Genomic DNA, 20,068 nt, shown 5'->3' on the forward strand with positions numbered 1-20,068 from the left:
TCTTTGCCTACAAATCTGGGATACATAAGCCAAAAGAAACCTCAAGGAAGTTAACACTGTGTTGTTCCTCGGGTTCTGAGGTCCCTAGTCAGTCTTCTTTCTTCTATGTTTCAGTCTTCTTATGTTTGTTTTTTACATAAAGTGTCGGGTTTTTAGTTGTGCTTAGTGAGTGAAATAGTGAAAAGTACATCTACGCTATCTTCCTGGCAGTAGAGGTCTTGCATTCATTTTGTTTCTAAAAACATCGTATAAGAATAGTATTTATCTTGATTTCTGAGTTTTGACCCCCTCTTAAATTTGGCAACTCAGGCAAGTGCCTCCCTCACCTTACCCTAGTTCCAGTACTATTTAGAAGTCATCTTAGAAGCCAAAAAAAAAAAAAAAATCCAAAATAAGGCAAGAAATGAGAGAGAAATAACACAGAACAGTAAGACAAATAGAAAACAAATGTTAACAAAATAGATTTAAGCCCAAATATATTAGAATTACAATAAAATTAATGGGGGGGGCACATGAACATGGAGAAGTTAAGGAAAACAGGAATATCCAGAGAGACCAAGGAGAGTTCAGTGAGTTTCATGTTTGCAATAAAAATTTAACAATAAAAGCAGAGTGCATGGATCCTAAAGGACACTTTGACAATATCAGCATTCGTGAGTTTCTCCAACTTCCAGGAGAATAGTAACCACTTCCACACCTGGGTGTTATTACATTTCATATGGTTGTTATGCCAAGATGGGACCAGAGCTGAACTTGAACACTCAAGATTTAGCAGCCACTCGGGGCAACAATGCTGAAAAGAAACTTCTAGGTCTGGTGTGTCATCCCCTGCTTAACTTGCTGTCTTCTGTGATTTTTGCTATCCAGCTGCTGTCCTGCCTTCCTCAGCTCCACAGGAATGATTGAGTGCTCTCCTAATTTGGAGTTTCCAAGCCAACATTAAAGTTTGACTAGTATAAGAATAAAGGTCACCATCTACAAGTTGGGAAGCAACTAAGTAACTGTCCTCAAGCACATACTGACACCCTAGTTCCAGCATGTTGCCTGAAGAAAGAAAAGGAAGAAATAACCCTAATAATTTGGTTTCTTATTTGTGGCATATGTAAAATATTATGTGCCGCTCTGAAAAATCTGGACTTGTTATGATCCCTTTATCAGCTTTCTGTATCTGTGGGCTCACTGGGGACATCCTGGATTTTTAGTTCCACAAGAAGATTTCTTTTTTTCTTTTTCTTTCCTTTTTTTTTTTTTTTTGCCATACCACACAGCTTGTGGGATCTTAGTTCCCCGATCAGGGATTGAACCCAGGCCCCAGCAGTGAAAGCACTGAGTCCTAACCACTGGACCGCCAGGGAATTCCCAAAGATTTCGTTTTTTGACCCATAAATAGCTTTTTTAAAATTTTAGCAGGTAGCAAACAGAATATAAACCTTATACTGGGGCATAACAATGAAGACCATGTAATGAAAGCTTACTACGTACCAGATACTAATGTAGGTGCTTCCCATGTATTATCTCATTTGCTTCCCCTAACAACACTATTTTAAAGATGAGGAAGTATTTTAAAGATGAGGAAATGGAAGGTAAATGAAGTTAAACAATTGGCCCAAAGTCACCCCACTATTAAGTTGAACTAAGACTTCAGCCCAGGCTATCTTTCAAACCAAACTCTTAACCACAAGGCTATCTCCTTCCCAATGTTGCCTTAAAACATATACAGGAATATGGTAGCCAGAACTACCCTTAGTTTGTCAACTCTCCTTAAGTTTGAAGAATCCATTTTAACTCCAGAGAACATCTATAAACCTGGTTATTATTAACTGACACAAAATCTGCACCACAGAGAACTGTGTTTTTTTTTTTTTTTTTGAGAACTGTGTTTTAACACTAACTTCATTCTTATGTCCTCATCCTTATTATCCTTCTAGGTACCTGATTACTAAATGCTTCTGGAGGAAATCACGATGCCTGACAGACTGCTATCACAGAAATTCGAGGTCACCAACTTCTACCAGATCCTGTTGATGCTATTGTGATATTATTATGTTCAAGATCCATTTGAACGCTTTCCATTCTGTGGTAGGCAGATTCTAAGATTGCTCCCAAAGATCATGCCTCCTAGGACAAGCATACTGCACTTTTAAAAATTTACTTATTTTTATTTATTTATTTTTGGCTGCGTTGGGTCTTTGTTGCAGTGCGCGGGCTTCTCGCTGTGGTGGCTTCTCTTGTTGCGGAGCACAGGCTCTAGGCGTGCGGGCTTCAGTAGCTGTGGCATGCGGGCTCAGTAGTTGTGGCTCATGGGCTCTAGAGCGCAGGCTCAGTAGTTGTGACTCACGGGCTTAGTTGCTCCGTGGCATGTGGGATCTTCCCAGACCAGGGCTCGAACCCATGTCCCCTGCATTGGCAGGTGGATTCTTAACCACTGTGCCACCAGGGAAGCCCTGCACTTTGTTTTATTGCACTCCGCAGATATTGTGTTTTTTAAATAAACTGAAGGTTTGTGGCAACCCTGTGTTGTCAGCTGATGGTTAGTATTTTTAAAGCAATAAAGTTATTTTTAATTAAGGTATGTACATTGTTTTCTTAGACATAATGCTATTGCACACTTAGTAGACTACAGTATAGTGTAAATATAACTTTTGTTTGCATTGGGAAAGCAAAAAATTCACGTGACTCACTTTATTGTGATATTCACTTAATTGCGGTAGTCTAGAACTGAATCTGCAATATCTCCGAGGTGTGCCTGTAGTTCCACCACTGTATGATTACTTTCCTTTGACTGTGGGCTGCACCTGGTGACTTGCTTCTAACAAATAGGATACAGAAAAGTGATGGAATGTCACTTCTGAGATTAGGTTACAAAAAGACTCTGGCTTCAGGCTTCCCTGGTGGCGCAGTGGTTAAGAATCCACCTGCCAATGCAGGGGACGTGGGTTCGAACCTTGGTCTGGGAAGATCCCACATGCCACGGAGCAACTAGGCCTGTGCACCACAACGACTGAGCCTGCACTCTAGAGCCCGCAAACCACAACTACTGAGCCCGTGTGCCACAACTACTGAAGCCTGCGTGCCTAGAGCCCATGCTCCACAACAAGAAAAGCCACTGCAATGAGAAGCCCGCACACCACCATGAAGAGTAGCCCCTGCTCGGCGCTAGTAGAGAAAGCCCGCCTGCAGCAATGAAGACCTAATGCAGCCAAAAATAAATAAATAAATAATTTAAAAAATCTATTAAGAAAAGACTTTGGCTTCTGTCTTGCTTGTTCTCTCTTGCTCTGATGGAATCTGTCAGTCCCTATTGTGAGCCCCAAATGGAGGGAGGTGGTATAAAGAAAATTGAAGTCCTCAGTCTAATAGCCCAGGGGAAACTGACCTCTATCAACAACCACTTAAGAGAACTTGGAAGCAGATCCTGCCCTAGCCAAGCGCTGAGATGAGAGCAGCCCCAGCAAACATCTTGATTAGAAACTTGTGAGAGACCCTGAAAATCCAGCTAAGTGATATCCTCAGACCCACAGAAATTGTGAAATAACAATATTGTTTTAAGCCACTACATTTTGGGGCAATTTGTTTCACAGCCTTAAATAACTAATACATCTCCCAATCTCAAACTTTTCCTCCCCAACACACACACACACACACACACACACACACACACTCTCACACCTTTCTTCTCCTAATCTTGGCTTTTAGCAGATGACCTGGCCACCTATTTCATAGAGAAAATAGAGGTTTTCAGTTAGACGTGAATTTTCTCAACCTCCTGGAAGCAAATCGACACTCCTAAGAACACCAAATCTATTAATCCTTCCAGTGCTAACAGATGTTCTTCTTCTTATCTAAAGCTGATTCATTCACCTATCCTCTCAACTTCATCTTCCTCAGTCTCTTCCTCTCTTGCACAATTAGCCCCTTTTCCTCCTGTATTTTTATCATCTTCCACTGCTGGATTTTTCTCTATCAGCATTTAAGTTGTTTAAGTCTCTCCCATACCAAAACACAAAAACTAAAACTGGCTTGACCTATCACCCTCTACAGTTACTACTTTCTTTCCTCCCTTATTATTTTTTGTTTGTTTGTTTTTTGCGGTATGCGGGCCTCTCACCGCTGTGGCCTCTCCGTCGCGGAGCACAGGCTCTGGACGCGCAGGCTCAGCGGCCATGGCCCACGGGCTCAGCCGCTCCGCAGCATGTGGGATCTTCCCGGACCGGGGCACGAACCCGCGTCCCCTGCATCGGCAGGCAGACTCTCAACCACTGCGCCACCAGGGAAGCCCCTCCTCCCTTATTTTTTAATGAGGGTTCTGTCACTGTCAACTCAACTTATTTTCTTAATTATTCCTTAACCTACTTATTTATTCCTAGACTCCCCCACCCACCATGGAACATTCCTAATCCTTATTTAACTTGAGCACTTTGGAGCATTTGGCACTCCTGATCATACCCTGTCTTTTGAAACATTGACCTCCTTGAAGTCATACTCCTCTGGTTTTCCTCCTTTCTCCAGCTGCCATACTGTCCTTTCAGGTTCTTTTTTTCCTGCTAAACCCATAAACGTTGATACTTCCCAGGGATAAAGTCCTACACTTTCTTCCATTCTGACCCTGTAAGGCCAAGAGAGTCCAAATTCAAATGCTTTAAGAAAAAGGCAAGTAGGGGAGGGTGGGAGGGAGGGAGATGCATGAGGGAAGGGATGTGGGAACAGATGTATATGTATGACTGATTCACTTTGTTATAAAGCAGAAACTAATAAAAAAATAAAAAAAATTTTAAAAAAAGGAATATGGTAAAGTATCTATTTACTGTTAAATTTTTAAAAATCAGAACAAAATTTGTATATTGATTATAAAATAACTATGGGAAAATATGTATGCATGTGGACAAAGCCTAGATGAGAACATAAAAAATGAAATTTTCAAAAAAAAAAAGAAAAAGGCAAGTAAAAATGAATGATATGCACTGGGTCTAAGACACTAAAAAGTGATGGGGGCAATGGTGAACTAGATAGTTCAAATCCCATTTAGAGATGGCAATCTCTATTTGGCTTAATCCAATTGTTATTTTATAGGAAAGTAGCCGTATAGACTGGAATTTCCAAAATGCCTATTTCTAGGTGCAATTTCTTAGTCTTAAAAACACTCTGTGAATAATAATAATAATGATAATATTAAACCACCAGCAGTCCAATTTAACCTACAAGCTGCTAGTCTCTCATCCCTGCAGATTCTCCTAAAATAATCTCATCTATTTCCATGGCTTCAATATCCACTTTATGCTAAATTTTTCCAAATCTCTAAGGTTAGCTCTCTCCTCCATGCTCTATACGGATCCATATATAGTTGCCTTTTTTTTTTTTTTTTTTTGACTGCACCACACGGCTTGCAGGATCTTAGTTCCCTCGACCAGGGACTGAACCCCTGCAGTGGAAGCGCAGAGTCCTAACCACTGGACCACCAGGCAATTCCCTCTATCAGTTTTCTAATCCCATTCGCCACCATGGTTTCATCTAGATTATTAACAGCCTCCCAACTGCTCTCTACTTCTATTTTGTCCCATTTAATCTATTCTCCGTAGAATTCTCTTTAAAAAGTAAAATTTACGATGTCACTATCCTGTTCAACCTCCAAGACTTCCCTTTGTGATTATAAGAAAATCTAACATCTTTAACACTGTTTCCAAGGCCCCTGTGGGTCTGCCCAGCAACATTCCTTCAGTTCCCGGAATGCTATAATCTTGGTGGCTCTGCAGGTTCTTGGCTAAGAACACTCAGACTTCATATTGCTTCTTATAGGTCACTAGTTTTCCTTGATCTCCAGATTATCTTGTTCTTCACATCTCATAACACTCAGAAGTCAGCACCCAGTCAATTCACTGTTCAGAATGTCTATTTACTCCATCATACTAAGATTGGGAAGGCAGAAACCACATATGCCTTGTTCACCATCGGAATTCCCAGTCCCTTAAACAGCGCCTAGCACAACGCTGGCTCTCAATGTCAGTTGAAATAATGATTACATTTACTCTTGCAGACAGCTATTTAAATCCTTCCCTAATCCCTAATCCTAATCTTTCTTTTGAGAGAAAAGAATAAGTAAATCTTGACTATCTCATTCTCAAAAGGCCAATTACAGAGGAATGAATGAATGACCCAGTCACGTGAGGCTAATTATGGGTCACTGGCCACTTTAAGCGCGGGGGTTGGGGAATGGAGAGCTGCAGTAACAGCACCATGCGTGAATAATCGAGCAGCTACAGGTCCTAAGCCTAGCAAACACGTGCTGCCCGCCGAGCACGGAGAGGGCGGGCACCCGGGAGGAAGATCCTAGGCGGCCGGAACGTGCTCGCGCCCGTGGCCGCCGCCGCCCGCGTCTCGGAGCGAGCGCACGTGCGCCGGCCGGACCCAAGCAGAGGGAGCGCCCGGGCACTCGCAAGGAAATGGCGAGCGAGGCGCTGTTCAGGGTTAGGGAAAAGTGTGGGGCGAGTTACGCCCCGAGAGGGGAGAGTAGAGAAGGTAAGGCTTTCGGGACGGAAAGGAGAGAGGGAGGATCGTGAGCTAGGTAAGGCGTCCCGACCTAGGCCTTGGGAGGAAAGGGGGCGGGGGGGGGCAGCGGTATAAAGGTACACCTGAAACTGGCTGCGAGTTTATTCTAAGGTCCGGGTCGGAAGTGCTCACACCTGGAGTTTGGCGCGGGTGGGTGGAAGGTGGAGCCCCACCCCGACAAAGCCAGGCCCTCAACCGGCCCAACCTCACCACAGCCCGACTTCCTCCTCCCAGCGCGGGCGGCCTGGCCTTCTCGAGCGCCAAATCCCCTCGCTTAGCTCCGCCCTACCACTAGAGGAGGGCGGTTGGGGGCGTGGCCCGCCCACTCCCTCGTCTGCGCTCAGTCGGCGTCCGCGTCAGCCGGAGCCCGACGCGGTGACGCGGCACGTCGACGTAAGTGACGCGCAGGCCCGGGCCGCTCCTCCTTCCTTGAGTGAGTGCCGGCCCGGCCTGGGCGGGGGAGAAGAGGGCGGGAGGGGGAGGGAGAGGCGACCCGGGAGTCGCAGTGGGCCGCGGGCCGGACCGGGTCCCGGGGCGGCGGGAGCCAGGGCCGGGCCGAAGGGCTTGGCGGGCCGTTAGAGGGCCGCGGCGGCTGTCGGGTCTCCTCCCCTGCCGGAATTGCGCGCCCCGGAGCCCGGGGCCTCCGGCGCTGTGCCCACCCCGCTCCAGCTCGCGTCTCCCGACTCCAATTAGGTCAGGCTCGGAGTCCCGCGGCCGCGGCTCCGGCCCCCAACGCGCGGCGGCCGCCCGGCTCGCCTTTCTTTCTTCCCTCGCCTTCCTCTCCTCTTGTCTCACCCTCCCCCCTTCTTTTCACGTTGCTGGGGTTTTGTTTTTTGTTGTTTTATGCTTTAGGGGTTTTGTTCCTCAGCCCGAGCTCATGGGTGTACGTTATCATGCTCCTCTTTTGTAGAACAGCCCGACGGCCATGGAGGCCGAAGAGACGATGGAATGCCTTCAGGAGTTCCCTGAACATCATAAAATGATCCTGGACCGATTGAATGAACAGCGAGAGCAGGACCGGTTTACTGACATCACCCTCATTGTCGACGGTGGGTAGCGTGGTGGGCCGAGGAGCGAATTTGTGGCTTCACATCTTCTCTCCCCTTCCCCCATCCGCCTTTTTTATCCACCTTCTATGGACTCCCTATCGAAAGTCTGCGGACGGTGTGCTCTGGAACCCGAGGACACTTATCAGTGTCCCTTCACGTAGACCATGCTGCAGAAGCATAGTCACGCTTTCAACATAATCATGGCATTTTAACTTCTTGCAGCCTTTTGAAGTGTTCGCCTTGTACACTTGAGTGCAAGGTGGCGGGGATAGGGAGGATGTCTCTAAATGTTTGGTTAGTAGATTTCTGCTGCTAAGCTGCTTTGAGCAGTCTCCCACAGGAGTCATTTGGGAAGTGTTCTTTCTAGTTTCCCAAATGGTCTTGGAGGGAAAATGTGAGATATTCCTTTGCAGCACTGGTACCCCCTTTGGTAACCCCCAAAATATAATGTGGTCTTTACCAGTCTTAGGAGTAGTCATTATAATGGATGCAAACCCAGCTTGGGTATCTTTTCTGTTTAGTGAAAATAGACTTCTTGAGGCAAGCTATACTTTATTATAGCCTACAGCGGGTCTGCTGTAGGTTGAGTTTCCAAATATTAGGCATACTAAAATGTTTTCCATAGCAAACACATCCAGCTTGGTGCTTATTCTGTGGCTTTTTCTTATCTTTTCAAATGACGTATAACCTTTTGGGTTGTGTTTATATTTAGCAGTTTCAACTGAATAGGATATGCCTTTGACTTAAGTGGTACCTCCTGAAATGTTGTAAGGTGGCCTTTATAAAGCTGACTTAATAAGGCCCTTGAGGTAAAGATCTTGCTTCATGTCTAATTGAGATTTAAATTTGTCAAGATAGCTGTCCAGAATATAGTTTTATAATTATATTAAGAAAGACCTATTTTACTTTAACTTCTTAACTTGTTTTATAGTTTTATATTTGATTTTTGTGAATATGATGATTTTATTTTGTTTTTTCTCTAGGACACCATTTTAAGGCCCACAAGGCTGTTTTGGCTGCTTGCAGCAAGTTCTTTTACAAATTCTTTCAGGAGTTTACTCAGGAACCTTTGGTGGAGATAGAAGGTAAATGCTTGTTTTAAATACAATATTTAGCAAGCATTATAATTTGATGAAGTTTTAGGCAGTTAATTTAGCAAGATACCATGGGAAACAGGCATCAATGGTTTCTATTCGGTAACTGGATAAATTGTTCTTTTGACACCTGAGAATTCTTACTTTTAGTAACGTGCTTCGTAAAATGATCTTCCAGGAAAAACTCTTACGTTAAACGGTTGGTCTCTTAAAGGAGTCTTTTTCATTGCTAATACCAGTGATCACTGTCTTTTGAAAACATGTATTAAAAGTGAATTTCCATCTTATTTAGTGGGCTTATGTTTCAGCCTGGTCCAGATGCTGCAGGCCTCTGTATTAGCAGCATGATATGCACAGTGTGAAATGGGCTGTCATAATATGGAAAAGGCTAGGAAAGATTAACTGAAGTAGCATTCAGAAGAAATTCTAGTGGCTATAGAAAGTCTAGGATGGAAGGGGGTCATCTACTAGATACTGTCTTAAAACAGAAATTTTTATACTTGTTTGACTTTTTGTAATAGTAGCCCACCAAGTGCCAGGTATTATGCTGTGTAGTTTGTGTGCATTTTCTGAGGTTCACAGCAGTGCTTTGAAGTAAGTGGTTTTATTTGCAATTTACATATCAGGGAGCAGGCTCTAAAAGGTTACTTGACTGAGGTTGCCCAGCTAGCAGGGGATTCAGTTTGTGCTATTAATTCTGCTGCTACCATAGCTAGCCCTCTACCCCTCAATCCAAAACTGTAGGAAATAAATCAGCTTACCTACATAAATACAGGGTTCTTGAGTTTGGGTTTTGTATCTCTCTCAGTGTGTATATATTCTCTGTTATGAATGGGTTGCCTAGAAACAGTATTCCCTTGGAAAAATTTGGTGTCTAGGGGAGTAAAGAAAACGTAGAGTTAAGAGTATTCTCTTATTTTGATAGTTCCAGCTTACCTAGCATTCTGGCTGGTATCCATAGATAGATTATCTTTGATTATCTGTGATGGACAGAGCACAGGCATGATGGAAATCCTCAAAGCTTACTAAAGTGAGAATCCATCAGCCTAGATGGTGTTTCTGTTACAAGGCAAAGTTTTGTCCGTTTATTCACCTGAGGTACTGAGACCCCAGGCAGTTGACTTTATCTCAATTGCTTATTTGCCTCTTCATCTGAAAAGTGGGTTAATAGGCTTGTACTATTGTACTAATGATTAATTGAACTAGCATCTGCAGAGTGCCTGGCGTACTGTTTGGTGCACTGTCAGAGCTTAATAGAGTGGGGCTGTTTATCAGATTTAATACTTACTATAATATACCATGCCAGACCCAGGAAATGAGAAATTGATTAATAAGACAGCCCTTAGAGAATTTGCAAATTTAATCATGGATAAGCAACAGTTAAGGAGTGCAAAAAATGTTGCAGAGAATTTTGTTGCAGAATGGTGTCACTAAGGAGGGAGGGTGAGTGGTTCAGTTTACTTTAGAGAGAAGGAGGATTTCAAAGATGAGTCAACTTCTGGGCAGAATCCTAAGTCAAAAAATAAATGGCCCAGGCTAGAATATGCATTGCTGGTGGAGTGTGGAGTACTGACCTACCTGGAGAAGTAGGGTCTTTTCTTCTGAAGACTAATCACCTTGGGATTATCTCTTGTACTTCTGACGTGCTATGTCCATTATAGTACAGGACACACAACTTTCAGTATTTAAACTATAGAAAGTAAGAAAGAAAAATGTAAAAACATTCTTCCTGTTTTTGCTATTGGCCAGATTCAGGTTTAAAGAATCAATTTGGCTCAATGTCTTCTTAAGCCCTTAACTTTGGAACTGCTGTACTATCTGGCGAGGTCACCTGGCTGTAGAGAAAGCCCTGGGCATGCACTTAGAAAACCTGACTTGTAGTCCCAGCTTTACTGTTTGTCAGTTGTGTAACACTGGACATCTTAGCTTCCTTTTTCTCTTTTAATCTGCAGAATATGTCAAGTAATTTTGGATTATGTCATGGGCATTATTTTTTTCCTTTTTTTTTTTTTTTTTTTTGGTCTGTCAGGTTGTTGAGGCATGCGGGCTCTTTCGTTACAGTGCAAGGTTTCTTTGTTCCGTGTTTGGGCTTCTCTCTAGTTGTGGCGTGTGGGTTTTTCTCTCTCTAGTTGTGGCGCGTGGGCTCTATAGTTTGTGGCACGTGGGCTTAGTTGCCCGGCAGCGTGTGGGATCTTAGTTCCCCAACCAGGGATCGAACCCGCATCCCCTGCATTAGAAGGTGGATTCTTTACCACTGGACCACCAGGGAAGCCCCTGTCATGGGCATTTTGAATATTATGTTTTGACACTCTGTGTGCTGTTAGAATCCTCTGGAGAATGCTTTTGGTTTTTGTTGTTGTTTTGATTTTGTTTTCTTTTAGCAGACAATCAACCTGATTAGGTTCAGACTGCCTTGTGTGGACTGTGGATCCAATTCCAATTTAGTTTTCAAAACCTTTGTTGTTCTGTTCAGGTCCCAGGTGTGCCGACCTGGGTGGTAGTCCACACCACAGTGTAATTCTCAAAGCCTTTGCTGTGCTGCCTCACGTCATTTTTGCACATGTGCAGCTGGGTGGTTAGCTCAAGACTGCATACACAGATTTAAAGGACCTCTCTCCAGCTCCCTCCTGATGGCCTCTGTACTTCAGCTCCCCTGAGCTCCCTTTCCTGGCCCTCTGGCCGGGAGACTAGGAGGTTAGCCTCCCTGTGCTGTCGTACATTTTCTGCAGTGGAATCCATTTCCTGGATAATAACATGGTGAGAGAAGAAAATAACAAGAATTCTCTCCATGCTCTTCAGATGATAATCTCTTTCCTAGTTCTCAGCCAGAGAGAACTTTCTCTTAGAGTTGAGTTGCCTGCTTGGTGGCAACTAGCCATAAATGTGCAGTGCCAGAACGGGGGCTTGTCTTGAGGGAGGGCTGAGAGAGGAATAAAAACCAGCTATTTTTCCCCACCCCCACACACTCTCCATCCCCTTTGCTGGTTCCCTAGCCTGAAAGAGTTTCTCTTGGAGCTTTTTCTGTCTGCACCTGCTACCCAGCTACGTTACGGGAGTTGGGCTGTCCTCAAGCTGGGTTATGTGGGAGGAAAAATATAAAACCAGGAAACTTACTGCTGTTCTTTGAGTTTTGATTTCTCTCCCCAGTCTCTTTGCTTCTGTTTTTTCTTCGGAGTCCTTGTATATTTACTTTATGTATTCTTTTCAGGATTTTTAGTTGTAATCAATGGACAAGATAGGGTGGCGTATGCGTTCTTCATCCTAGCTAGAACTCCCATCTGTAAAATAGGGATGGTTCTTGTCTTTAGCCGCTCATTAGAAACACCAGGGGAGCTTTTGCAAGTACTAATACCCATGCTTTTTCTCCAGATCAGTTAAATCGGTCTTTGAGGGGTGAGATCCAAGCATCTGTATTTAAAAGTTCTCTAGGTCCTTGTTATTCAAGGTGTGGTCTGAGGATCCGTAATGCATGGGCATCACCTGTGAGCTTGTTAGAACTGTAGACTCTCAGGCTCCACCCTAGACCTACTGAATCAGAACAGAATCCTCAGATGATTCCTTTGTACAGCAAAGTTAGGGCAGCACTGCCCTAGGACAAGTCCAGTATGCAGCCAGTGTTGAGAACCACTGCCTTATAGGGTTTTGTAAAAGCAAATGTATGTAAAGAGAATTTAAATTGTAAATTAATGCTCTATGAGTATAAACTGTCATTAGATGCAAGCTGAGCCGGCCCTCTCCCTGTTTTCTGGGTCCCTGGTGAGGTAAGTTACCTTTGATTAGGACTGCAGGTTCACCTTTGATTTAAGTCAAAATTGTTGTCCTTGAAGCCAGTTGCATCCCAGCTCAGCTTTGTGACTTGGATTCACACCATATAAAATCTTCAGCAGACATTCACTCCCTTGTTCAGAACACAACAGCCTTCTCCTAACCTGAGCCTCCAATTTTCCAAATCCATTCTTTTTTTTTTTAAGGAATTTAGCCTTTTTTAAAAAAAATTTTTATTTATTTATTTATGGCTGTGTTGGCTCTTTGTTTCTGTGCGAGGGCTTTCTCTAGTTGCGGCAAGTGGGGGCCACTCTTCATCGCGGTGCACGGGCCTCTCACTATCGCGGCCTCTCTTGTTGCGGAGCACGGGCTCCAGACGTGTAGGCTCAGTAATTGTGGCTCACGGGGCTAGTTGCTCCGCGGCATGTGGGATCTTCCCAAACCAGGGCTCGAACCCGTGTCCCCTGCATTGGCAGGCAGATTCTCAACCACTGCGCCAATAGGGAAGCCCCAAATCCATTCTTTACTTCTCCTGAAACCACAGATCCATAAGCACCTAGTTTCTCTCAAACAGCAACTCTACCATCGCATCCAAAATCTTAGCCCCTAATATCAAGGACAAAACATCCAAGCACATATTCATACATCCTATTTCAGTAGGAGTTTTCCACCAATTGAGGAACTCTGTAAGACTGGAGAAATTCCAGAATGCCCACCCCCCACTTTTGCCTCTTCCTAAGGGGAAAAATGACTCAGGTTAAGTGTTTATATTAACATTTTTCTTAGATACTTCCTTAGAAAAATTGTATATTATGAAAGGAGTAAGGAATTGAGAAAATGGGCTGAAATTTGAAAGTTACTAAACTAGTCCTGATAGAGTATAAAATATTTTTGCAGCTGTACATCATCTACCAACCCTTCACTTATCTGGGCAGGTGTTATAAGTTTGGTTCCTGTTAGCTAATTAGATCAGTGGCTTATTCCTAGGACCAGTGTTGGACCGGCCACATAAGAAGCACTTAGGGGGCTTCCCTGGTGGCGCAGTGGTTGAGAGTCTGCCTGCCGATACAAGGGACACGGGTTCATGCCCCAGTCCAGGAAGATCCCACATGCCGTGGAGCTGCTAGGCCCGTGAGCCATGGCTGCTGAGCCTGCGCGTCCAGAGCCTGTGCTCCGCAACGGGGGAGTCCACAACAGTGAGAGGCTGCGTACCGCAAAAAAAAAAAAAAAAAAAAAAGAAGCACTTAGGGTGGGCTTCCCTGGTGGCTCAGCAGTTAAGAATCCGCCTGCCAGTGCAGGGGACAAGTGATCGATCCCTGATCTGGGAAGATCCCCAATGCCGCGGAGCAACTAAGCCTGTGCGCTACAACTACTGAGCCTGCGCTCTAGAGCCCGCCGCGAGCCACAACTACTGAGCCCATGCGCCTAGAGCCTGTGCTCTGCAACAAGAGAAGCCACTGCAATGAGAAGCCCGTGCATTGCCACGGAGAGTAGCCCCCGCCCGCTGCAATTAGAGAAAGCCTGTGCGCAGCAATGAAGACCCAGCGCAGCCAAAAATAAAACAAACAAATAAATAAATTTATTTTAAAAAGAAGCACTTAGGGTGCTTATAAAAAACAGTTCCCTATCCCAGTTTTGATTCTGGAGATCAGGGACCCATGCTTAAGTCTACAGGTGATTCTGATTAACCAAGATTGGGAACTAAGTCCACAAATTCTTGGAGGCCAGTTGCTTCTTGAAATTACTAATTTTTAGAGTTTTCTATGGTAATCCACTGTGTGTATTACATAATACTCCCATTGGGGTCTGGGGCAATATCCTATAACCAAATAATCAGTGTATTATTAATAAGCAGCATAGCTTATTAATATTTACTCTAAGTGGGATAAAGATTATAAATAGCCTCATGTCAGTTCAGATCAAATTTTGCTGCCAAATTTATGGGAAAACTTCTGGTTTTAAGAGATTTGGGGGACTTTGGAAATATGAGTAAAAGATTACAGTCCTGTAGTGAATGAGACATGGGTATTCAAACTCTTCCAAGCAGGAATGTTTCATACCATCATCCTATTTAAAAATCTTTATCATGCACTTTGGAGTCAAGCCATCTGGGTTTGATTCTAGTATTATCACTTAATAACTATGTGACTTTCACAAGTTACTTAACTTCTCTGTGCCTCAATTTCCTCATCCGTAAAATGGGGATTATAATAGTACTTCATAGGGTTGTCAGGAGGATTAAGTCAGTTGATGATTTGCAAAGTGTTTAGAGTGCTGCCTGATATGTATAGTAGGCATATATATGTGTGTTTGATTAAAAATCAAAATCTCATTCTGCTTCAGGAAAAATTTACACATTGTTTTTAGGAAAGATTTCTGTTGCACTTTTAAATGTTTGGTCAAAACAACTTAAAAAAAACCCCAGCAAAATCTAGTTGTCTGTTCCTCAGGCTACTCTCATGTAATAAAGAACATGGTTAAAAGACAACCAGGAGAAAAAAGATTAGGGGACCCAATAAATTAGCCATTAATGAATCCAGTTATTTTTAGTTTGCTTATTTGGTAGCACGTAAATTGGTCATATTACATTATATTTTATGGTGCTTCTCAATACTCAGATTGTTTTCAGGCATTTTGAAGATGAGTTTTCTGAGGCTCAGAGGTTCTGACTTGCCCCAGATTGCACAGGTTATGGAGAGACTGAACTGAAATTTGAAAGTTGTCTTCCTGAACGATATTTTTTCCTAACACAAATAGAAGATGGTGGATATTCCACCAGTATTCTTAATGTTGTCCTGAAGGCCACATTCAGGTGTATAAAGTACATGGGAAGAACATAAAAATATTTTTTCTTTTCCTATTTTTTTTTTCTTTTTTGGCCACCCAGAGCAGCTTGTGGAATCTTAGTTCCCCAACCAGGGATTGAACCAGTGCCCGTGGCAGTGAAAGGGTGGGGTCCTAACCACTGGACTGCCAGGAAATTCCTGTTTTGTATTTGTAATTGTGCAGCTTGGTCTTGGGCATTTCTTAGCATAAAAAAAATCTATAAAAACAAGTTTTCTCTTTGTTCCTGTCAGTAGCTTTTCATAGCCTTCCATTAGCAGACTGAAACAATATTATATAGCTTTGAAGAGCACAAAGAGGTAGAGTATCATTTGGGGCCAAAATTTAAACAGAAACTTGCAAAGAAAGCTTGGAATTGTGGAAGCTTAATTCTGAAAGTGACTTTAGCCTTTATCCATTTATACCTACTTTGTGTGCCTGCATTTTAGGAAGCATTGTGTTAGATACTGTGAGGTGGGTGTAGAGGCAGATTTCCGTGAAGTAGCTTACAGTCAAGAGTTGTCCATGAATTCTAACTATAAGACCAGGTACAGAGTTCAGCCTGAGGGAACTATTAAAGAGGTTCATTAAAGATGTGGCATTAAAATTGGTCCTTCAAGGGTGGTAGGATTTGTCGAGGTAAGGTGATTAAGCATTCAGGATGGAGGGTGTTAAGGAAGGCAAGGAAATTCTTAGAAAGTGAAGGGTTTGTTTGAGGATCAGTATATAGTGTGGGCTTGATATAGTTTAAAATTTGGAAGGAAAAATAGTGGTAAGTAGAAAAATAATGTGAAGGACCTTGAAATAAAGGCAGAGTGGTACTGAACTTTATTTGCTAAGCTTTTGAAAGCTCTTGATGATTTTGGAGCTGAGTTGACACAGAGCTCCCTGGCAGGCAACATAGCACGTCTGATGTAGTAGCCCATTCGTGTATTTGAGTGATAGATTTCACTGTTCTGTAAGAGCCTTAGGAAGTCTTTGGGAAAGATCTTAAAGTAGTTCGCTAGTTAGTGCTGAACTTGGCTACAAAATTATTATACTGTAAATGAGAATTCTGCCAGGAAATTATCTTCCAAAATGACAAATACTAATCATTTTCCAAACACTGGGCTTCTGTTTTTTTCTTTACTAAATGTTATAAGATTTGAATCAATGTGAATACATGTCAATGCATGTCTTTTTTTTTTACAGGTGTTAGTAAAATGGCCTTTCGTCATTTGATTGAGTTCACATATACAGCAAAATTAATGATACAAGGAGAAGAAGAAGCCAACGATGTATGGAAAGCAGCAGAGTTTCTACAAATGCTTGAAGCTATCAAAGCCCTTGAAGTCAGGTAATTACTTATTTCCTTAATGGGGAACAAATAGTTATATTCAGTCATGTTCACCCTGACTGTTAGTCAAGAATTTACTATGTCATGCCATAAGGAACGGATTTCCTTAATGAGGCAGAGATAGTTATAGTCAGTCATGTTCACCCTGTTAGTCAAGAATGTATTGTATGTATCATGCCGTAAAGAGCTGATGTTTTGAAATTAAGAATATGTATTTAAGGATCTATAAAGTTCTACTGGTTATGATTGTTCTTTCCCTCACGCTTGATTTCTTGTCCGTATGTAAAAACTGTGCTAATATTAACTCAGGTAGCATCTTTTGTTTCTAATAAAATAAGGAGGACTAGGCATCTTTTTAGGAGTTCTCTGGGTTCCTATAAACTATTCTGTGGATTCAGGTTGTTAATTGTACCAAGACTTACTCTAAAAACAGTTTGGCTTACAAAGATTAATATGGTACTGTTTAAAAATAAGTGAGGAGGGGCTTCCCTGGTGGCGCAGTGGTTGAGAGTCCGCCTGCCGATGCAGGGGACATGGGTTCATGCCCTGGTCCGGGAAGATCCCACATGCCGCGGAGCGGCTGGGCCCGTGAGCCATGGCCGCTGGGCCTGTGCGTCAGGAGCCTGTGCTCCGCAACGGGAGAGGCCCGTGTACTGCAAGAAAAAAAAAAAAAGATGAGGAAATCGGTGAAGATATAAGAAACAGGCGAGGTGGAAGTGATAATCAGTGAAATGTGATAGCCAAAATGCATGCTGTTTCAAGTCTGTACACTTGCTAGATGGGCCGAGTCTAGCTCTGAGTTCTGAAGTACCTAGCGCAAAGAAAAAGGGGGGAAAAACACCTCAGTTACATTATTTATAATAAGATGAGAACAAATCAGTTTAGGAGCCATTCTTGGTTTTAAAACACACAGTTTCTCATAGGAAGTTATTAGGAAAACATTAAGTGATATAATGAATAAAGACCTCAGCATCTTACATAATGAATAGTGGCATGGTAGTGTCTAAGAACAAGAGCTCTGGAGTCAGACTGCCTCGGTCTGCTATCAGCTGCTCAGTTGCCTTATCTGTCAAATGGGGATAAAAATGGTACTTTCTACATAGGATTATTTGTGAGGGTTGAATGAATGAATGTAAAGTGGTTAGCATGGAGTCTGGCACGGGGGTTGTTATTATCTCCTGGCTTTGTTTCTTGTGACCCTCAATATAGGTCATTGGTATAACACTAATGTGCAGTTTGGTAAAATCAGTTTCACATGGGACAGAATGATCTAGTCTGACTCACTGATGTGGTTCAGTCAAAAGATATAACTTGGAATAACTAAGAAATAATTGAACTGTAGTCATCCAAAAATACTATTTCTCCTAATGAGCTTTTAATTAGTTTGGTGACAGAGTTCAAGATTAGACTTTTCTGACAAGAGCGTGGTGTATATATTTTCTCTGATGACTACTGCTTGGCACGTAGTAGGTGTGCAGTAAACATTTATGAATGGATGAATGGGTGCATGCCCATTAAAACCAAGCCAGTATTCTGCAGAGAGAGCTAAGACACGGCTAGCAAAATAGAGGTGTGTTGAGGATATATACCTGATTAGGTCATACCTTCTCAATATGGAGGTAGGCTAGGGGAATATATATGCATGGGGCAACATCAGATTTGTGGTTAGATCCTGTATGAGAACTTTTTGAAAACATGTTCTGTGTGGTCCCTTTGCTGCTCATGGTAGCGAGTAGCATCTTACTACAGGGAAAGTTCTGAGTAACAGAACATTGGAATATATTCTGTGACAACGGCCCAGGTTGGATTTGGTAGGCATTTAATTGAGTTCATGTGTCTAGTCATTGGGTAAGAACAGCTGGGTACAGCTGTTTTACTAGGCCTATTTAGAACCTTTTAGAAGGTTTATTATTATAAGACTGGGATCCTTATAATAATTATAACCATCAGCGCTTTACAATATAAATATAGTAGCATGTTGAATTGTTTCATGAACCAGTTAGGCATGCAGTATACTCTGAAGAATTCTTCAGAAAGATAGCAGTATTACACATTGGCTGTTTATAATTGGCTGTGTATAATGTTATACAATTTAGGAATAAAAATTACATAATGTAGTTGTGTTTAAATCAACTGGTGAAGGCAACTCTATATTGAGTAGGCTATTGTATAACTGTTTTGCAGGTATGGAAGGTGAATAAGGCTCTTCTCACATTTGCAATATGCAAGTATTTTTGGAATATAGTGTACACTTTTTGAATGGCACTGAAAAAAAATACTAGGACCTTATTTTGCTGAAATTGCATCATTGTTTATTTAAAACTGTAGGAGAAGGTTCCTGTTATTTGTTAGGAAGAAGCATTTGCCTTACAGATTTTTTCCTCCCCAGCCTTTTAAGATGTAATTTACATATAATACAATTCACCCATTTTAATGTAGAGTTTGAATTTTGTTAATTGTACACAGTGGTGTAACCACCACCACAATCAAGACATAAAAATATTCCCATCACCCTAAGTTTTCTTATGACCCTGCAGTCGACCCTGATCCCCAGCCCCAGGCAACCAGTGATCTGATTTTTATCACTGTGGCTTTATCTTATTTAGAATGTCATATAAATGGATTCCTAAGGCGTGTAGTCTTTCCTCTTTGACTTTCTTCACTTAGTGTCATGTTTTAGAGGTTTGTCCATGTTGTTGTGGGTTCCTTTTTATTGCCGATTATTATTCCATTGTATGGATATACCATCTGTTATGGACATTTAGGTTGTTTCCAGTTTTTGACTGTTACAGGTAAAAGTGGCTACGAATGTTTGTGTGTAGGTCTTTGGACATATGGTTTTATTTCTCTCAGTAAATACCTAGTATTGGAATAGCTGGGTTGCATGGTAGATGTATTTAATTTTTTTTTAAGAAACTGCCAAACTGTTTTCCAAAGTGATACATTCCAACTTGCAGTGTATGAGAGTTGCAACTGCTCCACAGCCTTGTTAATACTTGGTATGATCATACTTTTTCATTTTAGCCAAGTTGGTAGGTATATAGTGGTTTTAATTTGCATTTCCCTAATGACTAATGATGTTGAGCATTTTTTCATGTGCTTTTTTGCCATCTGTTTATCTTTTTTGGTGAAGTATCTTTTGCCCATTTTTAAAATTGGGATATTGTCAAGAACTGACAGGTAGGTGGAAGACTTTATCCTATTTGCAAGCTAATAAGTTGGCCTGCCACATTTTTATGGATGCTGGCAGAAAACATGAAACTCATGAGTCAGAAAGGACTTTATTTCTCTCACAGCATATGGAGCAGCATGAGTTTCATGTTCATATCAACATGAAGCTCATGATGCCCCCCCCCGCCCCACCCCGAGTCCAGTGGGGAATGATGCAGTGGCCTCGCTGTGTACCGTGCTCACAGTGGTTTACATCACAGTTGAGGAACTCTGGGCTCTAGGAAACC

The 20,068-nt window shown here is 42.4% G+C and overlaps 1 protein-coding gene across 10 annotated transcripts in view; it reads left to right on the top strand.

The window, feature by feature from the left end:
• The first annotated feature begins 6,368 nt into the window (after window positions 1-6,368).
• The window catches only part of ZNF131 (zinc finger protein 131), a 33,639-nt gene continuing 19,939 nt past the window's right edge, over window positions 6,369-20,068 (top strand). For 2 of the 10 annotated variants that reach the window (XM_081232741.1, XM_081232742.1), the window contains exons 1-4: window positions 7,045-7,236; window positions 7,454-7,592; window positions 8,576-8,677; window positions 16,466-16,610. In XM_081232741.1, the coding sequence (XP_081088867.1) occupies window positions 7,469-7,592; window positions 8,576-8,677; window positions 16,466-16,610 (371 nt within the window). In that variant the 5' untranslated portion in view covers window positions 7,045-7,236; window positions 7,454-7,468. Of the gene's footprint in view, window positions 6,560-6,875; window positions 6,977-7,044; window positions 7,237-7,453; window positions 7,593-8,575; window positions 8,678-16,465; window positions 16,611-20,068 lie in introns of those variants that run through there. The other 8 variants (XM_081232744.1, XM_081232745.1, XM_081232748.1 and 5 more) reach the window with 8 other exon arrangements.

This window comes from Mesoplodon bidens, assembly GCF_964165515.1.
Source record: "Mesoplodon bidens genome assembly, chromosome: 4".
Classification (NCBI taxonomy): Eukaryota; Metazoa; Chordata; class Mammalia; order Artiodactyla; family Ziphiidae; genus Mesoplodon; species Mesoplodon bidens.